General features: G+C 38.1%; 1 protein-coding gene across 2 annotated transcripts; it reads left to right on the top strand.

The window, feature by feature from the left end:
- Window positions 1–4507: 4507 nt before the first annotated feature.
- Window positions 4508–16243, top strand: LOC149780307 (large ribosomal subunit protein eL13-like). 2 transcript variants are annotated; one of them, XM_089937144.1, is made up of 4 exons: window positions 4508–4621; window positions 8068–8317; window positions 11991–12164; window positions 15981–16243. In XM_089937144.1, the coding sequence occupies exons 2-4, from the start codon at window positions 8072–8074 to the stop codon at window positions 16194–16196; spliced, it is 636 nt and encodes a 211-aa protein (XP_089793270.1). In that variant the 5' UTR covers window positions 4508–4621; window positions 8068–8071; the 3' UTR covers window positions 16197–16243. The 2 variants fall into 2 exon arrangements, with proteins under 2 accessions (XP_089793270.1, XP_089793271.1); XM_089937145.1 differs by lacking the exon at window positions 4508–4621 and adding an exon at window positions 4688–4758.
- The last annotated feature ends 407 nt before the right edge of the window (window positions 16244–16650 follow it).

The raw sequence follows: 16650 nt of genomic DNA, 5'->3' as shown, positions 1-16650 counted from the left end.
AAACATTGTCATTTGATCTCTGCTTCGCTGTATTGTCGGCCGATAGTTACATGATAACCGTTATAAACATTGGTGTATTTATAGAGAGATAAGTTATACCCATGTATATTGATAACAGTTGAAATGATTCGCATTAAAATGCATGCCATTGTAAGCTTTTTAAAATCTTGTCTATCAAGAAAGGGTCATTGGTTCTATTCCCAATCGATATGATTTTAAAAAATATATATATGTATATAATGCATAATACATGCCGATGCATATCTGAGATTTTTATTTGATGTAATATCATGACAAGACAGTTAGCATTATTGATTTTAAGAGTACCGGTGTGCAATTTTAAGATCGTATCAAAATGTCTTAAATGCACGTATATATAAACCGCAAGCGAAGGCGCGGTCACTTCAGAAACATACACGGCATATTAGATCTAACAAGAGTTACATCGCCACTCCTTTTTTGTCGTATCGCTTGAATATTATTTTGTAATTTAAAATGCAGAATGTTTATGAAAATAAAATAATATGCATTTCCCAAAAATAATTTCAAAAATACATTATAAACTAGAAAACGTTAGAACAAATTGCATATCAATAATTCAAAATTCGATTTGAAATAAATTAATAAAAGAGTGCCCTCAATGGGATTCGAACGCTCATACACATACTAAACTTATATATATATATATATATAGTTGTTGTTGTTGTTTTAGGGTTTAACGCCATTTTCAGCACCAGATAGTATAACTGGTGGAGGAAGAACCCTGGAAAACCCAGGGAAGAACCACCTACACACGAGAAGCTACTGGCAGGTTTTCCCACGTACCCACGCTAGCCGAGCCTTGGACTCGAACCGATGGAGAGGTGAGATGGCAGTGATCCGTAACGGTGAGCGCTTTAGACCACTTGGCCACTCGGGGCCCCTATATATATATATATATATATATATATATATATATATATATATATATATATATGGTTTCTTAAATAATACGCTGAACCGCCTAGGCGATTGATCCATCACAAACTTTAAACTGAACGTTAATTCTTATATATATAACCTGCATTTTCATTTAATAAAATCCTAATGTTACCTGATTTACCTACAGTAACAAATATACAAAGTCGTTCATTAGTATGCATCTTTAAACCGACTGTATATGGTTTATTCATTATTCACGGGTTCTTATTTACTGTTATAATTATCCTCAGGGACGTAGCTAGTATATGATTGATGATTAGGCATGTTGAACGGCGAAGCCTCGAACTGCTAGAGGAGTGGGGTGTGTGTGGGTACGGGGCAACACTGTTACAATCTAGGGGCTCTGAGATAGCATTTCATGCATCTTGTTGAGACTTTCTGAACTTTGGTACTGTTTTAATACTGTAAAAATAAAAAGAAAACATCAAATTCTTATGAACAGACTCAATAAAATCGAGTTTGCTACTATCTTGTTCGTGTTTTTGCTTCTAATGAATCCTCTTGTCTGTATGTATTGTATTATATAAATATAAATTTCACATCGGTTTCGTGAGTGAAACTTAAACCATTGAAAAAAAAAATCGTCAAAATTCTGTGTAGGCAGCTGCCTTGTAGGCAGCTACGCTCCTGATCATCGCTAATATACTGTTCAGTTGTTTACCTGCCCTGTTGAACCTTGCGACTTTACCGAAGTGAAAACATAGTCATTCATTTATCAGTTTGTCCAATTTGTCCACAGCAAAGTTCAGCTATTTTGAAAATGTTCCGCATTTTGGGACATTTAAAAAAAAAGTATAACGGAGAGAATTACGATAGTGACAGATTAACAACATTCTATTGCACACAATTGTTTCCTTAAAAGAAAAAAGAAAAATTAAGAAAGACACAGCTCAGTGAGTAAGAAGTTGATTTTATTTTAGAAGTGGTTCAAAAATCAACGAGTTTTGATAACAGTTTTAAACGTGAAATTTTGATAACGTTGAAAAATTACCGACCGGGTCAGAATTCAACGAGGGTCAAAATGTGATACTACATCCGGGTCGTTATTTAACAGGACATTTAAAAAGGGTCAGATTTTGACGTGAAATTTTGATCACGGTCGTTGAAAAATGACCCGGCGCTACCATATAGGCAAACTAGGCAGCCGCCAAGGGCGCTGATTTCAGGGGGCGCATATTAAAAAAAAAATATTGTTTATAAATTTTGAAATTGATCTTTTCCAGGGGGGGGGGGTGCGCGCCAGAATCTAATTTTGCCTAGGGCGCCAGATAGTCTGGCCGGGTCTGGCGCTGGCCCTGCTTGCTAGCAGTCATTTACAATAATAAAGAAGGAAAGTAGCACTTGCAAACTGCCACGTACAATTTCCATCAATGAAAATACAATATACATTGATATAATTATGAAAGTAGCACTTGCAAGCAGCCATTTACAATAATGCATCAAGGACGATTAGGAAATACAGGCATATAATTATGGCGGTAATCGGCTTCCATAGGAATGTCTCAGTAATCAACCGGGATAATCTCGGCCTCTTCCATCAAGACTGGAAAAAAACCGAGAATATTATTTGTCGCCAGTCATGTGGTCGCTCACCAGTTATTTTGTACTTTTGAGAGAGTGACGTGTGTAAGGTGAAGCTGTTTGCATTTAAAACATGTACAGTGGAGAGAATGTTGGAATACATCAATACTACTTTTGATGTAATGTGGCTGACATTATTTTGGATATTTTACTTTTAGAAATTGTACACGATCTAAGCACAGGGATATCTAAAATAACCGCTCCCTTGTGCAAGAAATAATAAAATGGGTTCTAAAGTACACTATTTTTAGCAACTATTAAAATATGGAAAATGAATTTTGCCAGACAAGACAATACCAGCTTCTGAAAGTGCAATGAATGAATTACCCAATATATAAAACGTACACAATTTTTTTTAAATAAACAATTTACCTCTGAAGTTCAGAAAGAGAAATTGACCAAGTGGAGCTAGCACTTTTTGAAAAATGCACATCCGGATTAAGGCCAAGCTGTATACTGTATGACCCATAGTAAACCTGTCAATCATATAACAAAATAAAGGGAATTAAAGGTTATTTGAACAATACCTAAATTATAATAATAATAATAATAATAATAATGAGGACTTTGTATAACGCCTAATGTTTAGAAGCTCTAAGCGCTTTACAGCATTAGACAACACCTGTAAGATAAAAAACATATAATGATATGATTACAAAAATAAACACCATGAAATTAGAAACATTAAAAAACACGCTGAGAATATTTAAGGTAGGAAACATTATTGGGTCTTTAAGTTGTTCTTGCAGTCGAAATAAGTGAGTTTTGAGAGCCCTCTTGAATGTGATCACTGTGTCTTTGTGTCTAAGTTCGGTGGGCAATTCATTCCACGTTGCTGGGCCCTAGTATGCAAAAGAACGCTGTCCATATGACTTTGTTTTCATAGTGGGAATAATGAGTATACGATTGTCAGAAAAGGAGCATAAGTATCTTGCTGGTGTGTACACATGGGTGAGGTCGGATAGGTATGTTGGACTAGAGTCCGACAGTGAAACGTAGCACAGAGAACACATTTTGTGTTTGATTCTGGATCGAATGGATAGCCAGTGTAGGGAAGAGAGCAGTGGGGAGGTGTGCTCTGATTGTGGTACTCTAAGTATGATCCGAGCAGCTGTGTTTTGAACTTTTTGAAGTTTCTGGAGCAGATATTGAGATGAACCAGATAGAACTGAGTAACAATAATCCAGTCTTGAAAGTACTAAGGAACACACAAGTGTTTTAGTGGTATCTTTTTAAATAGCCAGGATAACCTGTGAGGAAACCCCGGGGAAATTCTTTTTAATTCTATCCTCTAAAATACGAAATTATAGAACGCCATCTATAACTTTAAATACTTTTCATGGAACAATCCGGAGGCGATGGCACAGTCAGAACAATTTATGCCTTTACTGTTGTAGGAATCAGATCACAATTAAAACGTAGTTGAATTCTATTTTTAGAGTACTTTTTCCTGTGTCCATTTGTTGGTGATACAATAATTAGATTTAGGCATTATTGGTATGGATTTAAAGGTAATTGTTTATTCTTTAGAATACGAGCTTATGGTGTGGTTGTCTGTGTGTGTTTCGGCGACAGTGTACAGTGAGTAATAAGGTCTAGGTGATGACCCGGAAGTGAACTCTGTGTTCCATTGCACATTGGATTGTTTACAGTGCAGCCTCTCAAAAAACAAAAACAAAAAATAATATTGTCCGCAAAAACCTATGACATGAACTTCACCGTGAAGGCATGTTTGAAGGTATATTAGATTAAAGTACGATTTGTATTGATTGTCACACAGTGTTGAGTTCAGTACTCAGAAACAAATGTAGAGAATATATAGTAAAATTCATTGTGTTCTGGGTCCTGTAATACATGACGTCACTTCGCCAAAATAACCGAATACATGAAATTGATGTGTATTTCTACAACTACTTCGAGGTTATTTCAAGATGTGACGGAAAGGGCCGAGAAACGTTCAAATCGTTGTTGTGTGGACTGGTTCCAAATCAATATATATTCGGTTACAACCAGTCTTGTCCTCAGCAACTTCCTTTTTCCGGTTAACATAAGGGAGTAGGTATGAAAACTGAATGTTGTCGATTAAAATCCACAACTATCGCATTCATCCAAACGAAAAATAACATGGGCTAATCCAGATACCTTCATTATTTTGTTGTTATTCATGTGACCAGGCATAGTTTAATATTTTGAAAAGTAAAATTCAGCTTTTTTGTTTTATCACGGACTTCTCTAATGTGGTCTATCATCAGAGCTTACTGTTATTTTGTTGTTGTTTTTATATAACCCTTAAGTCTTGCAACATGCAGCCAGTAAACTGGATTTTATTATTTATGTGTAGCAAGTGTCAGCACATAGTTGTCGAAGGAACCCACTGTAATCAGTGTGATGTTTTACCTGCTTTATCCACAATACTGGGCTCGTATCGTTGATAATAACTACCACATTAGTCCAGTTTCCTCTGACCCTTGTCACCCCGTTTTTGATATTTGGATATTTATGTTGGAGTGTAGGGTCAGAGTCCATTCCCTGTCGGAAAGTTGGAATCCGCCGATACCATTTGGTGTCGGCATGGGGTAGCCTAGTTCTACACATACGGGCTCGTTACAAAGAAAATCTAGGGATGGGGGCTTCTAACCTGTAATAATATAACAAGGGAAGACACCGGTCCGCACCCCTCGGTAGTTCCAACACTGCTTGTTTATCCTAATTGCGTCTGCTAATTTCCAACTTGGGTCAGTCGTAATCAAGAATAGTTCCATTTTCAAAAAAGCTCGACACACTTCGTTCAGTTTGTAATATAATGGAGAAAATGCAATAATTGTTAGCCGATCTTGACGTTTGGACAACAACCCAACTCAGTGCAATTTTGCATTCAAACAGTCTTGGATATCACCATTGACCGAAAGGTAAGTTCTGAACAAACTCGAGCGTATATTGAACACAATTTTACATTTAGATAAGGGGCCCCGAGTGGCCGAGTGGTCTAAAGCGCTCTTCGTTACGGATCACTGCCATCTCACCTCTGTCTGCGGCGGTTCGAGTCTAAGATTCAGCCAATGTGGGCATGTGAGAAAGCCTGCCAGTAGCTTCTTGTGGGTCGGTGGTTCTTTCCGGGGTTTTCCGGGTTCTTCCTCCACCATTAATACTGGCCGCCATGTATAGCCTATCTTGCTGAAAAATGGCGTTAAACCCCACAACAACAACAACATTTAGATAATCAGCAGTATCTGCGCTACTAATCTAATTTTACAATGGCACAATAAAATTGTCCATTTCTTTTATATCGTCTGCTTGTATTTAGCACTCAACTGCGCACTAGAGTTTGTTCGGATCTTACCTTATTGTTGACATCGGAAACAGAAGTCAAAGTTTCAGGAATATCTCACATTTTGCAGCATATATTGACACTCTTCCACTAATTTATGTGTAATTAATATACTTACTGTGCTGTCTTGATCCTGGCAGAATGAGAATATGGTTCTTGAACGAAAAGAAACTTTGCTTTACAGTTCCAGTAGGCATAATATATTTTTATTCGCTTTATTAAAGAAAATATTTCAAATTAACCCAATTTTGGCATTCTCGGCTTTCATCGCTTTCCAATCAACTGAAAACTGCTCTGGTGGCCTAGTCGTTAGAGTGTCCACCTTGGAAGCTGGAGGTCCTGGGTTTGAACTCCGGCCGAGTCGTACTAAAGACTGACAAAAATGGTACTAACAGCTGCGTTGCTTGATGCTCAGCATTAAGAGGTTAGTGTTAGGACTGGTTGGCCTGGTGTCAGAATAATGTGACTCGGTGGGACATCATACTACATGTCTGCAGCATGATGCCTCAGTGCTAGACATCACTATAAACTGCCACACTGCAGACATCATAGCAATATGACTGTAAAATTGTTAAAGCTACGTTATAAATCCTAATCACACCCCCCCCCCCATCAACTTAAATGTAGGCTAAGAAAACTTGAAAACGGGTCAATTATTTTGGTGAGAATTTGAATTTATTAGAGAAAAGACATCAGAGTAAGTAAAGTCTGGCTAAAAGATTATGACTATAAATAGGTCAGAAGAAGGTAAATGCACTCATAAACAGCATTGCAAACTTGAACAAATTCGATGGTGTAGTTAATGGAATTCAGTCCAGAGAAATGTGAAATCAGAATCATAAGAAAGTAATTCTTGCTTATAAATTAACACAGTGAAATATGAAAATCAGTCAACACAAAATACCTTGACACTTGAAATTGAAAGAGTCGAGGATTACGCTGAGAGATTTTGTGGATGGGCTTACTATTAATTTCCTTTTGTTAATTATTGCAATGATAAAAGCAGCCCTGCATCATTACCTGTCTCATTCTCATAATTGCTTGTTGTCCTTTGCTACTTTGCTAAGTCTGAATCTCCCCAGATTGGTTTCATTCTTCACCATGACCATTCAGCCACTGTTAAAAGCCTTCTCTCTAAAATACAGCTATGCTGCAGTCTAGAACCTTTTTTTTTTCTTTTGGAAGAAACCTTAAGCATGTCAAATCTGTTTCTGACACAGAAAATAAGTGAATGATAATCAGTGCTTTGCTTTCACATTGTTGAACAACATAGAACCTGATGTTAACATAATGTTTGTATAGTTCACGAGGCCACTTAGCCTGCCTTACTGTTTAGGCAGTGATGCTAAAATCTTTAAAATGAAGCCCATCAAAATATTCTGAATATATTGTGCTGTTTTAAAGATTTTTTTTTTTTTTTTTAGATAAGCTTTTGAAACTTCTGAATTTGCATAATATATACTAATCTGCCATTGGAAATGGAGGCTTTATTCAACCGCAGATATGCCCCTCCCAAACCACCACCCCAATAAACTTGTAGCTCATTTCACCTTGTATTATAGCATTTTGTTCGACTGGTATATGGCCACACAACAAAATAAATGCTTCTGTTCAGCCAATCATCCATGTTTATTGTTGCAGACCCTAAAACTTTTTTCCCCCAGGGTAAAGAAAACCAAATTCCAAAAATAATTTGCGAATCTAGCTGGTTTAGCTCAGTCCTTGCAGTGCTTAGTACATTATATATATATATATATATATATATATATATATATATATATATATATATATATATATATATAGTTAGAATGTGAAAAAATATCCAGAAATTGATTTCTGCATTTAATTGAGCCAGTTTAACTCGGTACTTGAAGCGCTTAATACTGAATAAAAACTAATTATAATATATATTGTTTTTAATTAAAAAAATACCTACATACCCTAATTTTAAAAACTATGCAATAGAAAAAATGCTTGTTTTTTTTAGCCTAAGAGGTTTAAGTTCTATTATTATTGGCAGCAAATTATTTTCTCTCTTTTCAAATTAAAGTATGACTGGAAAGAAGACATCGGCCCCTTAGAGCTCTTCAAACCCAGTCAACATGATAATTGTAGTTCTGCCTGTATATAATAGGATCCTCACATTGTGTTCACACTGACACTTGTCTAAATTTCAGCACTATGGCTCCCAAAAGAAATAATGTCATACCCAATGGGCACTTTCACAAAGACTGGCAGATAAAGGTGAGGACCTGGTTTAATCAGCCGGCTCGTAAAGAGAGGCGCCGCAAAAATAGAATAAAGAAAGCGAGAGCAATTGCACCACGCCCAGTGAAGGGTCTTCTCCGCCCAATTATACGATGTCCAACATTCAAGTACAACACAAAGGTTCGAGCAGGAAGAGGATTCACTCTAGCGGAACTGAAGGTATTGGAGTAAACTTGTTATAGGCAAGGGTATTAGAGCAGAGATATAGGCAACTGCTCTAGTAATGCAATTTGGGGTGTGTCTACTATAAATGTAAATGGGCCTAATTTTCAGAGTAAAGAAATTTTTAGAACTATTAGGTGCTGGAATTTCCCAAGCAGTTGCCAATTTTTTCCCAGAAAAATGATATTGTGACCCATTATTGAGTAGCACTTTATTACTAAATTGTCTCTGGCTTCAGGTGGCCAGGTTGGCTATAGTTCTAGCCTTTATTAATCACTGCCGTCTTGCCTTTGCTGGGGTTTGATTCCCTGGTTTGGCCAATGTGGATATGTGAAAATGCTTGACAGTAACTTCTGTGGTTCAGTACTTTCTTCCTTGGATTTTTGGCCATGATGTATAGCCTATCATATACTGAAAAAATGTCATTAAACCCAGCAACTAAATCCTTGCCAAATTCTGCATTTTTCCTTTGACTAGAAATTCCTCGGAGCTTTGACTATGATTTTGAAAATTCTTGACATCAGCAGATAACAGTGACCTTGAGGCCAAAGATAGCAAACATCCCTGCAAACCCCTAAATTTTAAAGCACCAAATATGTTAATGCTGATGGACTACATTATGCGGCTTGATGCCCCAGTGCTAGACATCACTATAAACTGTCACACTGCAGACATCGTAGCGATATGACTGAAATTATTTTAAAGCTACGTTAAAACCATACATTATTTTTGTGCCGAGGTCCTGCTAACATGCTAAAATTTGTACAGATCCATGCTGTTGGAGAGCAGTAATGCACATCTTGCATAATAGTTGAAAGTTTAAAAGTTATTGTCACAGGTTGAGGTCATCATCCGTTGTCGCCACATTGGTTGTTCTTTCAGGTAGGCAAACTATATGCAGATGTGGAAACTTGGATTGACATCAGTTTTCGTTAAACAATTTAATTGACACATTGGACCCTAAAACAAGCATTTTGTCATAGTTTGAACCTTGCACTGAGGTTTTGCAAGTGCTTGTTAAAATGTGGGCTACTTAGAAAACTAAAACGGCTTACTCTCGACATGGTTAAGCTTTGGATGACTTCATTTGTCAAATACTGGCTGATGATTACGATAATGACAATGATCTTCAAGTTTTGAAGTATATCATATTATTGGAGCTGGGAAAATGTTGCTAGAGGTACCTTTCAAGTAGTTTGAATTACTTTCCTGGCCGGGGCCCCGAGTGGCTGAGTGGTCGAAAGCTCTCTCTGTTACGGATCACTGCCATCTCACCTCTGTGCCGGTTTGAGTCTCGCATTCAGCCAATGTGTGTATGTGAGAAAGCTTGCCAGTAGTTTCTTCTGGGTTGGTGGTTCTTTCCTGGGTTATTCCTCCACCATTAATACTGGCCGCCACGTATAGCCTATCATGTGCTGAAAAATGGCATTAAACTCCACAACAACAACGTTCCAGGCCATTTGCTATGTCTAAATGACATGTTCTACAGAGGTTAAAGATCAGATGACATGTTGCTAGGGAATGTGCAGTTCTAAATTTTATAACCAGTTAGTCATGTTCTGCTTGCTTTAACTTCAATAAACATTTGGTTTGAATGCTGATTTTAAAAGAGAAATGCACTTTGCATGCATTTAAGAAGCCTGGTGAGTTTTGATGCCACCAATTTTAAAGTTGTCAGTTCCTTTGACAAATGGCAAAGGTTCGTCAATTGTTCATTGTTTTACATGAAGAAAATTACATGTTTTTCCCCCATCATACCTCATCCATTTGAATTTTTTTCAACCATTTCGGTCAGAAGGAGTGCCAGCACCTGATTTGTTCATAGAATCATTTAGCTTGCCGAGATTGAGATTCATCTGTTGTGGGCTAGGTGGTTTTGCCAGGTCTGGCCCCCTCAGGATGTTGGTGGCCACAGTGGTTAGAGTTCACCTTAGATGCAGGAGGTTGTGGATTCATGGATGAGTGATATCAGAGGCTTATAAAACTGGTGCTAGCAACTGCCTCACTTGGCACTCAGCATTAAGAGAAGAGGTTAGTGTTAGGACTCATTTCCCAGGTTTAAGGATAATGTGACTGGGTGGCAAATTTTTTCACATTCCCACCTTGGCCGAATCCAAGACTCGAACACACGCAGACAGAGGCAGTGGTCCGTAACGGAGATCACTTTAGACCGGGGCTCAGGGCCCTGCCGCAAGTCTTATAGTCTTATGAAAATGACCCTCAAAATACGAACTTATAATAAAAACAACTATGGAAATATGATTGTTACGGTAAACTCTGGAAAATTAGCTTGTCAGTGTTTGATCTAGATCAGCATGTTATACTAGATTTAGTGGGTTCAAGTCCAGGATTCGGCCAATGTGGGTATGTGAGAAAGCTTGCCAGTAGCTTCTCGTGGGTTGATGGTTCTTCCCGGTGTTTTCCTGGGTTCTTCATCCACCATTTATTCTGGCCGCCATGCATAGCCTAGCATCTGCTGAAAAATGTTGTTAAACCCCACAATAACAACATGTTAGATTTAGTGATTTTGGTCACCGATCCAGAACATTTTCACCAGGGTATCAGATGCTTTAAACTACACATACTTTTTCAGGCAGAATGTCTCAAAGTGTTGATTATAAAATTTTCTAGAAATTATGACCAGCAGGTATTTCATGTTGAAAATGAAAGGGTAAATAAGCCTCTTAAAAAGTGTTAGTAATCAGTCCAGAGGGATCAGAAGGAATATTCCGAATCTTGTGAAGAAAAGCAGGGAATGCAACAATTACATTTATTGGAATCTTGTCGATTCAAGTATTTCTCATAGTGGAATATATGATTGTCATGTGAAGTCAAATAAAAATTCCAAGAATTGCATCAAGTTGAGAGATCAACAAGCCTTTGAGCTCCATTGGGTTTCAAACTGCAGTTGTACAACCATACTAGAGGGAAATAAGGTCTATGTGTACTTGACAAACTTTTCAGCCGAACATATAGTGTTTACCATCATTGTATCATTTTAAATGTCTTCCAGCTTGATAGAAAAAGATATTTTGTTACACCTTACAGAAAAGTGGTAGAGATGGTTGTGTTAAGGTTGGCAGGCCTGCCTGTGAACTCTGAAATTTTGTTGGCCTGAGTGGAAAAACCTCTTGTGGACTGGTGCTTATTTTGAAGACTTGTGTTTGTGTGTGTGCACACATACACATGCACACATTTTGTTAGGATTTTTTCTCCATTCTGGTCAGGTATGTGTGAATTTGCAGAGGGCTACTTAGACTGTTTCATTAGTGGCTTCAAGAATTTGTCAAGTCTGTACCCCATCTTGGTGTAATTGGTTTACTGGTGATTAAAAAAATGTTATTGTTTTAAAGAAAGATAAAACATAACCACCTCAGTTCGTATGCCTTCCCAAGCCCAATTTTCAGCTGTAGAGAAGACCTTGATGTTTGTGGCTGTGTTCTGTGAATTGTTTTGCCTTTAGCAAATGTTAATTGAAAAAGTAACCATCCAATTTTTTTAAAGGTCATAAACTCCTGTGCCTTGTTAGAGCCCATATCTTTCTGTCAGAAATGCCAAAAAAAGGCACAGCCTTCATTTTGTATGCCATCATGATCTCAAGAATCACCATTTGTTTTTAGGGCAGTTTTGCCAAAATTTATGATTTAAAATAAATTTCTTTTATTTTAAGGCTGCTGGTGTAAGCAAAAGGCATGCTAGGACAATCGGCATTGCTGTAGACTACCGTCGCTATAATCAGTCTGTTGACTCGATGCAGCAGAATGTTCAGCGGCTGAAGGAGTTTAGGTCTAAACTGATCATCTTCCCTAAGAAGCTCAGCAAACCAGGAAAGGGGGATGCTTCGGTAAGTGTAGATATTGGAAATGCCATGTGCCAATTAAAACTGGAGCAGGAAAGGAATAACTTTGTTTTCCAAATCGTGGTGTAGTCTGAGGTTTTCACTGACGAGATCCTGAATATTTCCATGTTGCAGGATCATATTTTTAGTTTATAGAAGGTGCAGCGGTACCCAGTTGTTTAAGCTGTACTGGTTATTTACCATGAGATCGTGGGATGGTCCTTTGTCTGTTATTGCTAACCTGTAATGTGCTGAAAAATGGTGTTAAACCCATAACAAGACTAAACTCGACGTCTTTTCATTGATTTAGTTCTACATTGCTTTAACCATGTGCATATGTATTTTTTATATATATATATAGAGAGAGAGAGATATATATATATATATATATATTTCAAAGTATTTTTTAATGATCTCAACAATGGTTCAGGCTCATCTGCGAGCCAGTAGCTCATTTTATTGTCACTTCATTGATCAACCAAATGGATGCCTTGAAATGCTGCATCCTATATTGCAATTTTTAGCTCCACTGATCATAGACTAGAAGAGCTTATGTGATGGTACCATGAGACGCACATTCACCCCGTAATAATTTGTCCTTTATGAAAATCGTGCCGATGGGACATACAACATGGCTTCCATTGCAGCCGTCCTGAAAATGTTATTTTTCCTCCTGCATGAGGTCTAGTTGGTCGTGAAAATGGTGAAATGGCAGGCCCACCTTGTTTCTAAAGGAGGAGGATGATGCCGTGTACATTGCGATCACAGCATCATCTGGCAGGCCCACCTTGTTTCTAAATGAGGAGGATGATGCCGTGTACATTGCGATCACAGCATCATCTGGCAGGCACACCTTGTTTCTAAAGGAGGAGGATGATGCCGTGTACATTGCGATCACAGCATCATCTGGCAGGCCCACCTTGTTTCTAAAGGAGGAGGATGATGCCGTGTACATTGCGATCACAGCATCATCTGGCAGGTCCACCTTGTTTCTAAAGGAGGAGGATGATGCCGTGTACATTTCGATCACAGCATCATCTGGCAGGTCTGGCACTGTGTCAGTGATGGAATTTTAGCTCTACTGGTCATAGACCAGACAAGTGTATGGGGTGCTCAGTGTTGTTTATCCTTGGTCAGTCCGTTTGTTACACATGTTATCATTTCTCATAACTAATTTGTGGATTGCCAGGAAATGAGACCCACATTCATCTCATTGTCTGGTTGGTCCTAAATGAAAATGATGCTGCTTGGAAATCCAGTATAGTCACCACAACACGCATGTTGAAAATCTTTTATGCCAAAGTGCTTGTTCAGTTTTTCTCAGACACCCTTTTATTCCCTAGTTTTATTCAACACTTATTTTTGACATGAAACACCATCTCTAACAGATGTTCTTGTAAATTCATTACATGGTAAATCATATGCATGGAAAAAACGGTTGTCGCTACTATTGCACATTTATGTCCAGCACTGCCTCAATTGTCAGCTACTGATAGTTTTTCCGTACACTAAAAAAATATAAATAATTTTTGGTCACTTCACACTGTCAGTGAACACTTGCTAGAAAACATGGGAGTGTGATAGCAAAATCTACATCCCCCCCCCCTCCACAGGTGCAGAATTAGATCTACTAACTGTGGAAGATGTTCATGGCATATTTGAATTTCTACAATCAATGATGCTGTTTTCTTGCCAAGCTATTGTACCAGAAATCACATAGTAGTTTGTTATCTTGCTCGATTTATTGTTGCATCTTCTGTTATACAGTAATAGGAGAATAGCATGCCAAAATTTGTAAGACGTCCAGTCATTGGTTTATATGTCAAATATGTGTTTAGATGCTATTTGAAGCTTACTTTTCTGGTTTGTTGTTCTTCTGACTGAAATGTTTATGAATCACCAAATATGGTTGTTTGATTGGCAAAGGCAGTTGTTAATGCAGTTCTTTTTCAAACACAAATTTTAGTAGTTCTGTGCTTGTTTTAGATTTTTCTTGTTCAGAATGGTAATGCTGGTAGCACATTTCACATATCTTGTGTAACTTGTTGCATTATTCAGTTTTGTAGTCTTTGTCCCATGTTCATATTGGTTATCCCAGTCACAGGTGTTGGTAACTTTGTTGTTGTTGTAGGGTTTAATGCCATTTTTCAGCACACGATAGGCTATACATGGCGGCCAGTATTAATGGTGGAGGAAGAACCGTGTTGGTAACTCTTGTGGGGAGAAAGTTCTCAACCAGCAATCTCTGAGTTTTGCCTTCATTTAACAGTTCATGATTGTGGTATTGTAAATTAAGTATTTTTTCTCTAGTATCTTTCTTTTGTGCTTAAAATATTCAACATTTTCTATTCACCTACCAAAAAGCAATATATTGGACTTGGTTCCGTCCCTCTGTTACTTAGTGGGTTACTGGTAGGTTGTTGTTGTTGTTGTTGTAGGGTTTAACACCATTTTTCAGCACAACATAGGCTATACATGGCAGCCAGTATAATTGGTGGAGGAAGAACCCTGGAAAACCCCGGGAAGAACCACCGACCCACGAGAAGCTACTGGCAGGCTTTCTCATGTACCCACGTTAGCCGAGCCTGAGACTCGAACTGACGCAGACAGAGGTGAGATGGCAGTGATTCGTAACGGTGAGCGCTTTAGACCACTCGGTACTGGTAGGTGAGTCTTTCGCTACACAGCTAGACTAAACTTTTTTGATAGCTTGCATTTGGTGAAATGAAAAGTGTATATGTTTGGAGAATAAAGTCACTGAAAGAAGGAAATGGTTTCTGCACAGTAATTTTAGTTCTGCGTTACAGACATGGACTTCACTATATATAAACTGCCACACTGCAGACATCGTAGAGATATGACTGAAAAATTGTTAAAGCTACGTTAAAATACAAATCACACACACACGGGCCCCCGAGTGGCTGAGTGGTCTAAAGCGCTCACTGTTCTGAATCACTGCTATCTCGCCTCTGTCTGCGTGGGTTCGAGTCCAGGGCTTGGCTAGCGTGGGTACGTGGGAAAGCCTGGCATTAGCTTCTCATGGGTCAGTGGTTCTTCCCTGGGTTTTCAAGGGTTCTTCCTCCACCAGTTATACTGGCCGCCACATATAGCCTGTCTTGTGCTGAAAAATGGCGTTAAATCTAGAACAACAACACACACTTAGACATGGACTTGAACTATCTATTAGGTTTGCACTTAGATCAGGGAAGGTGGTCATTAATTTCAAGGTCAAAGTTACTGTACCATAATTTCTCTATGGTGCCATGTCTTTGGATGGAGTGGGATTATTTCTGTCTATATATAATTTTATATGTATTGCAATGTACATTATTTTATGAGTTGCATTCAAGTTGCATTTTGATTAATCAGAAATTACAGAATTGGACCAATATATGCTTATGTGAATCATTACACTTTTATTTGTTATGCTGTCTTCAGTGTATGCTTCTATGTAATTGTTAACTTCAGTTTTCTAGCACGTCATCTATACCTGTTCCAAACACCCCAACATTCATACACATTGCTTTAGATTAAATTGTTTAGCCACTACAGTTTATAACACATTGTCTATCTCCATCCCAAACCCTCAACAGCCACATGCATGCACAGAACTTTGGATTTAAATTGTATAGCCGCTATATAACGCATCAACTATCCCTATTCCAAAAACCCAATCGTCCACTCACATATTTAAACTGTATAGCCCTTTTATTTATTTATTTCCAACAATCCCATCTTTAACAATCTACAGCTGTCTTTAAATAGTGCTTGACAAAAGATATGTTGGTTTATAACTGATTACTGTTATCTGTCCCTATTTAGGAGGAGGAACGCAAGATGGCCACACAGCTTACTGGGCCTGTTATGCCAATCAGGAGGGTGTTGAAGACTGAGAAGGCCAGAAAGATCACAGATGAAGAGAAGAAATTTAGTGCTTTCACTGCTCTTCGTGTTGCTCGTGCTGATGCCAGGCTGCAGGGCTTTCGAGAGAAGAAAGCCAAGGAAAAGGCTCAGGATGAGTCCCAGAAGAAGAAGTGATGTAATTTCTAACCATGATTAAAGAAAAAAAAGCCCAGAAAGTCGAATACTTTTTTGTTATCTTTGTGGCCAGATATCAGGGTGATGTGGCATTGCACGTCTTCTAGTTCTTCTGGTCATAGAACAGAGGAGCTTATGGGATGGTCTGTCAGCCATTATCCATCCATCCATACACCCATTAACACAAGGTTTTTATCACTGTTTCCCTAAACTATCTGGAGGATAGCAATGAAAAATATCCACATTTATGGCATGATGTATAGTTGCTCTAATTGAAAAGTGTTCGACTCTGACATCCAATATTACTGTCAGTAGTCATCTTTAAAATCTTGTTATCGCAACTCCTCTTTAATGGATGTTCATATTAACATGGGGGTTTTCATTAAAAGACTTGTAATGTTTGTTTGGTCCTAAATGAAACTGCTACTGATTTGACCTTCAGTGTAACCAGCAT

The sequence above is a fragment of the Sinohyriopsis cumingii genome, chromosome 16 (genome assembly GCF_028554795.1).
Source record: "Sinohyriopsis cumingii isolate HCF-2022 chromosome 16, ASM2855479v2, whole genome shotgun sequence".
Taxonomy (NCBI): Eukaryota; Metazoa; Mollusca; class Bivalvia; order Unionida; family Unionidae; genus Sinohyriopsis; species Sinohyriopsis cumingii.
This window is presented reverse-complemented; position numbering and strand designations above follow the sequence as displayed.

Bases quoted from the DNA above. Each gene is read 5' to 3' on its own strand.
- LOC149780307 (XM_089937144.1), top strand. From the start codon at position 8,072: ATGGCTCCCAAAAGAAATAATGTCATACCCAATGGGCACTTTCACAAA. The intron at 8,318-11,990 runs GTATTGGAGTAA...TTTTATTTTAAG, and splicing joins TCACTCTAGCGGAACTGAAG to GCTGCTGGTGTAAGCAAAAG. The intron at 12,165-15,980 runs GTAAGTGTAGAT...GTCCCTATTTAG, and splicing joins CAGGAAAGGGGGATGCTTCG to GAGGAGGAACGCAAGATGGC.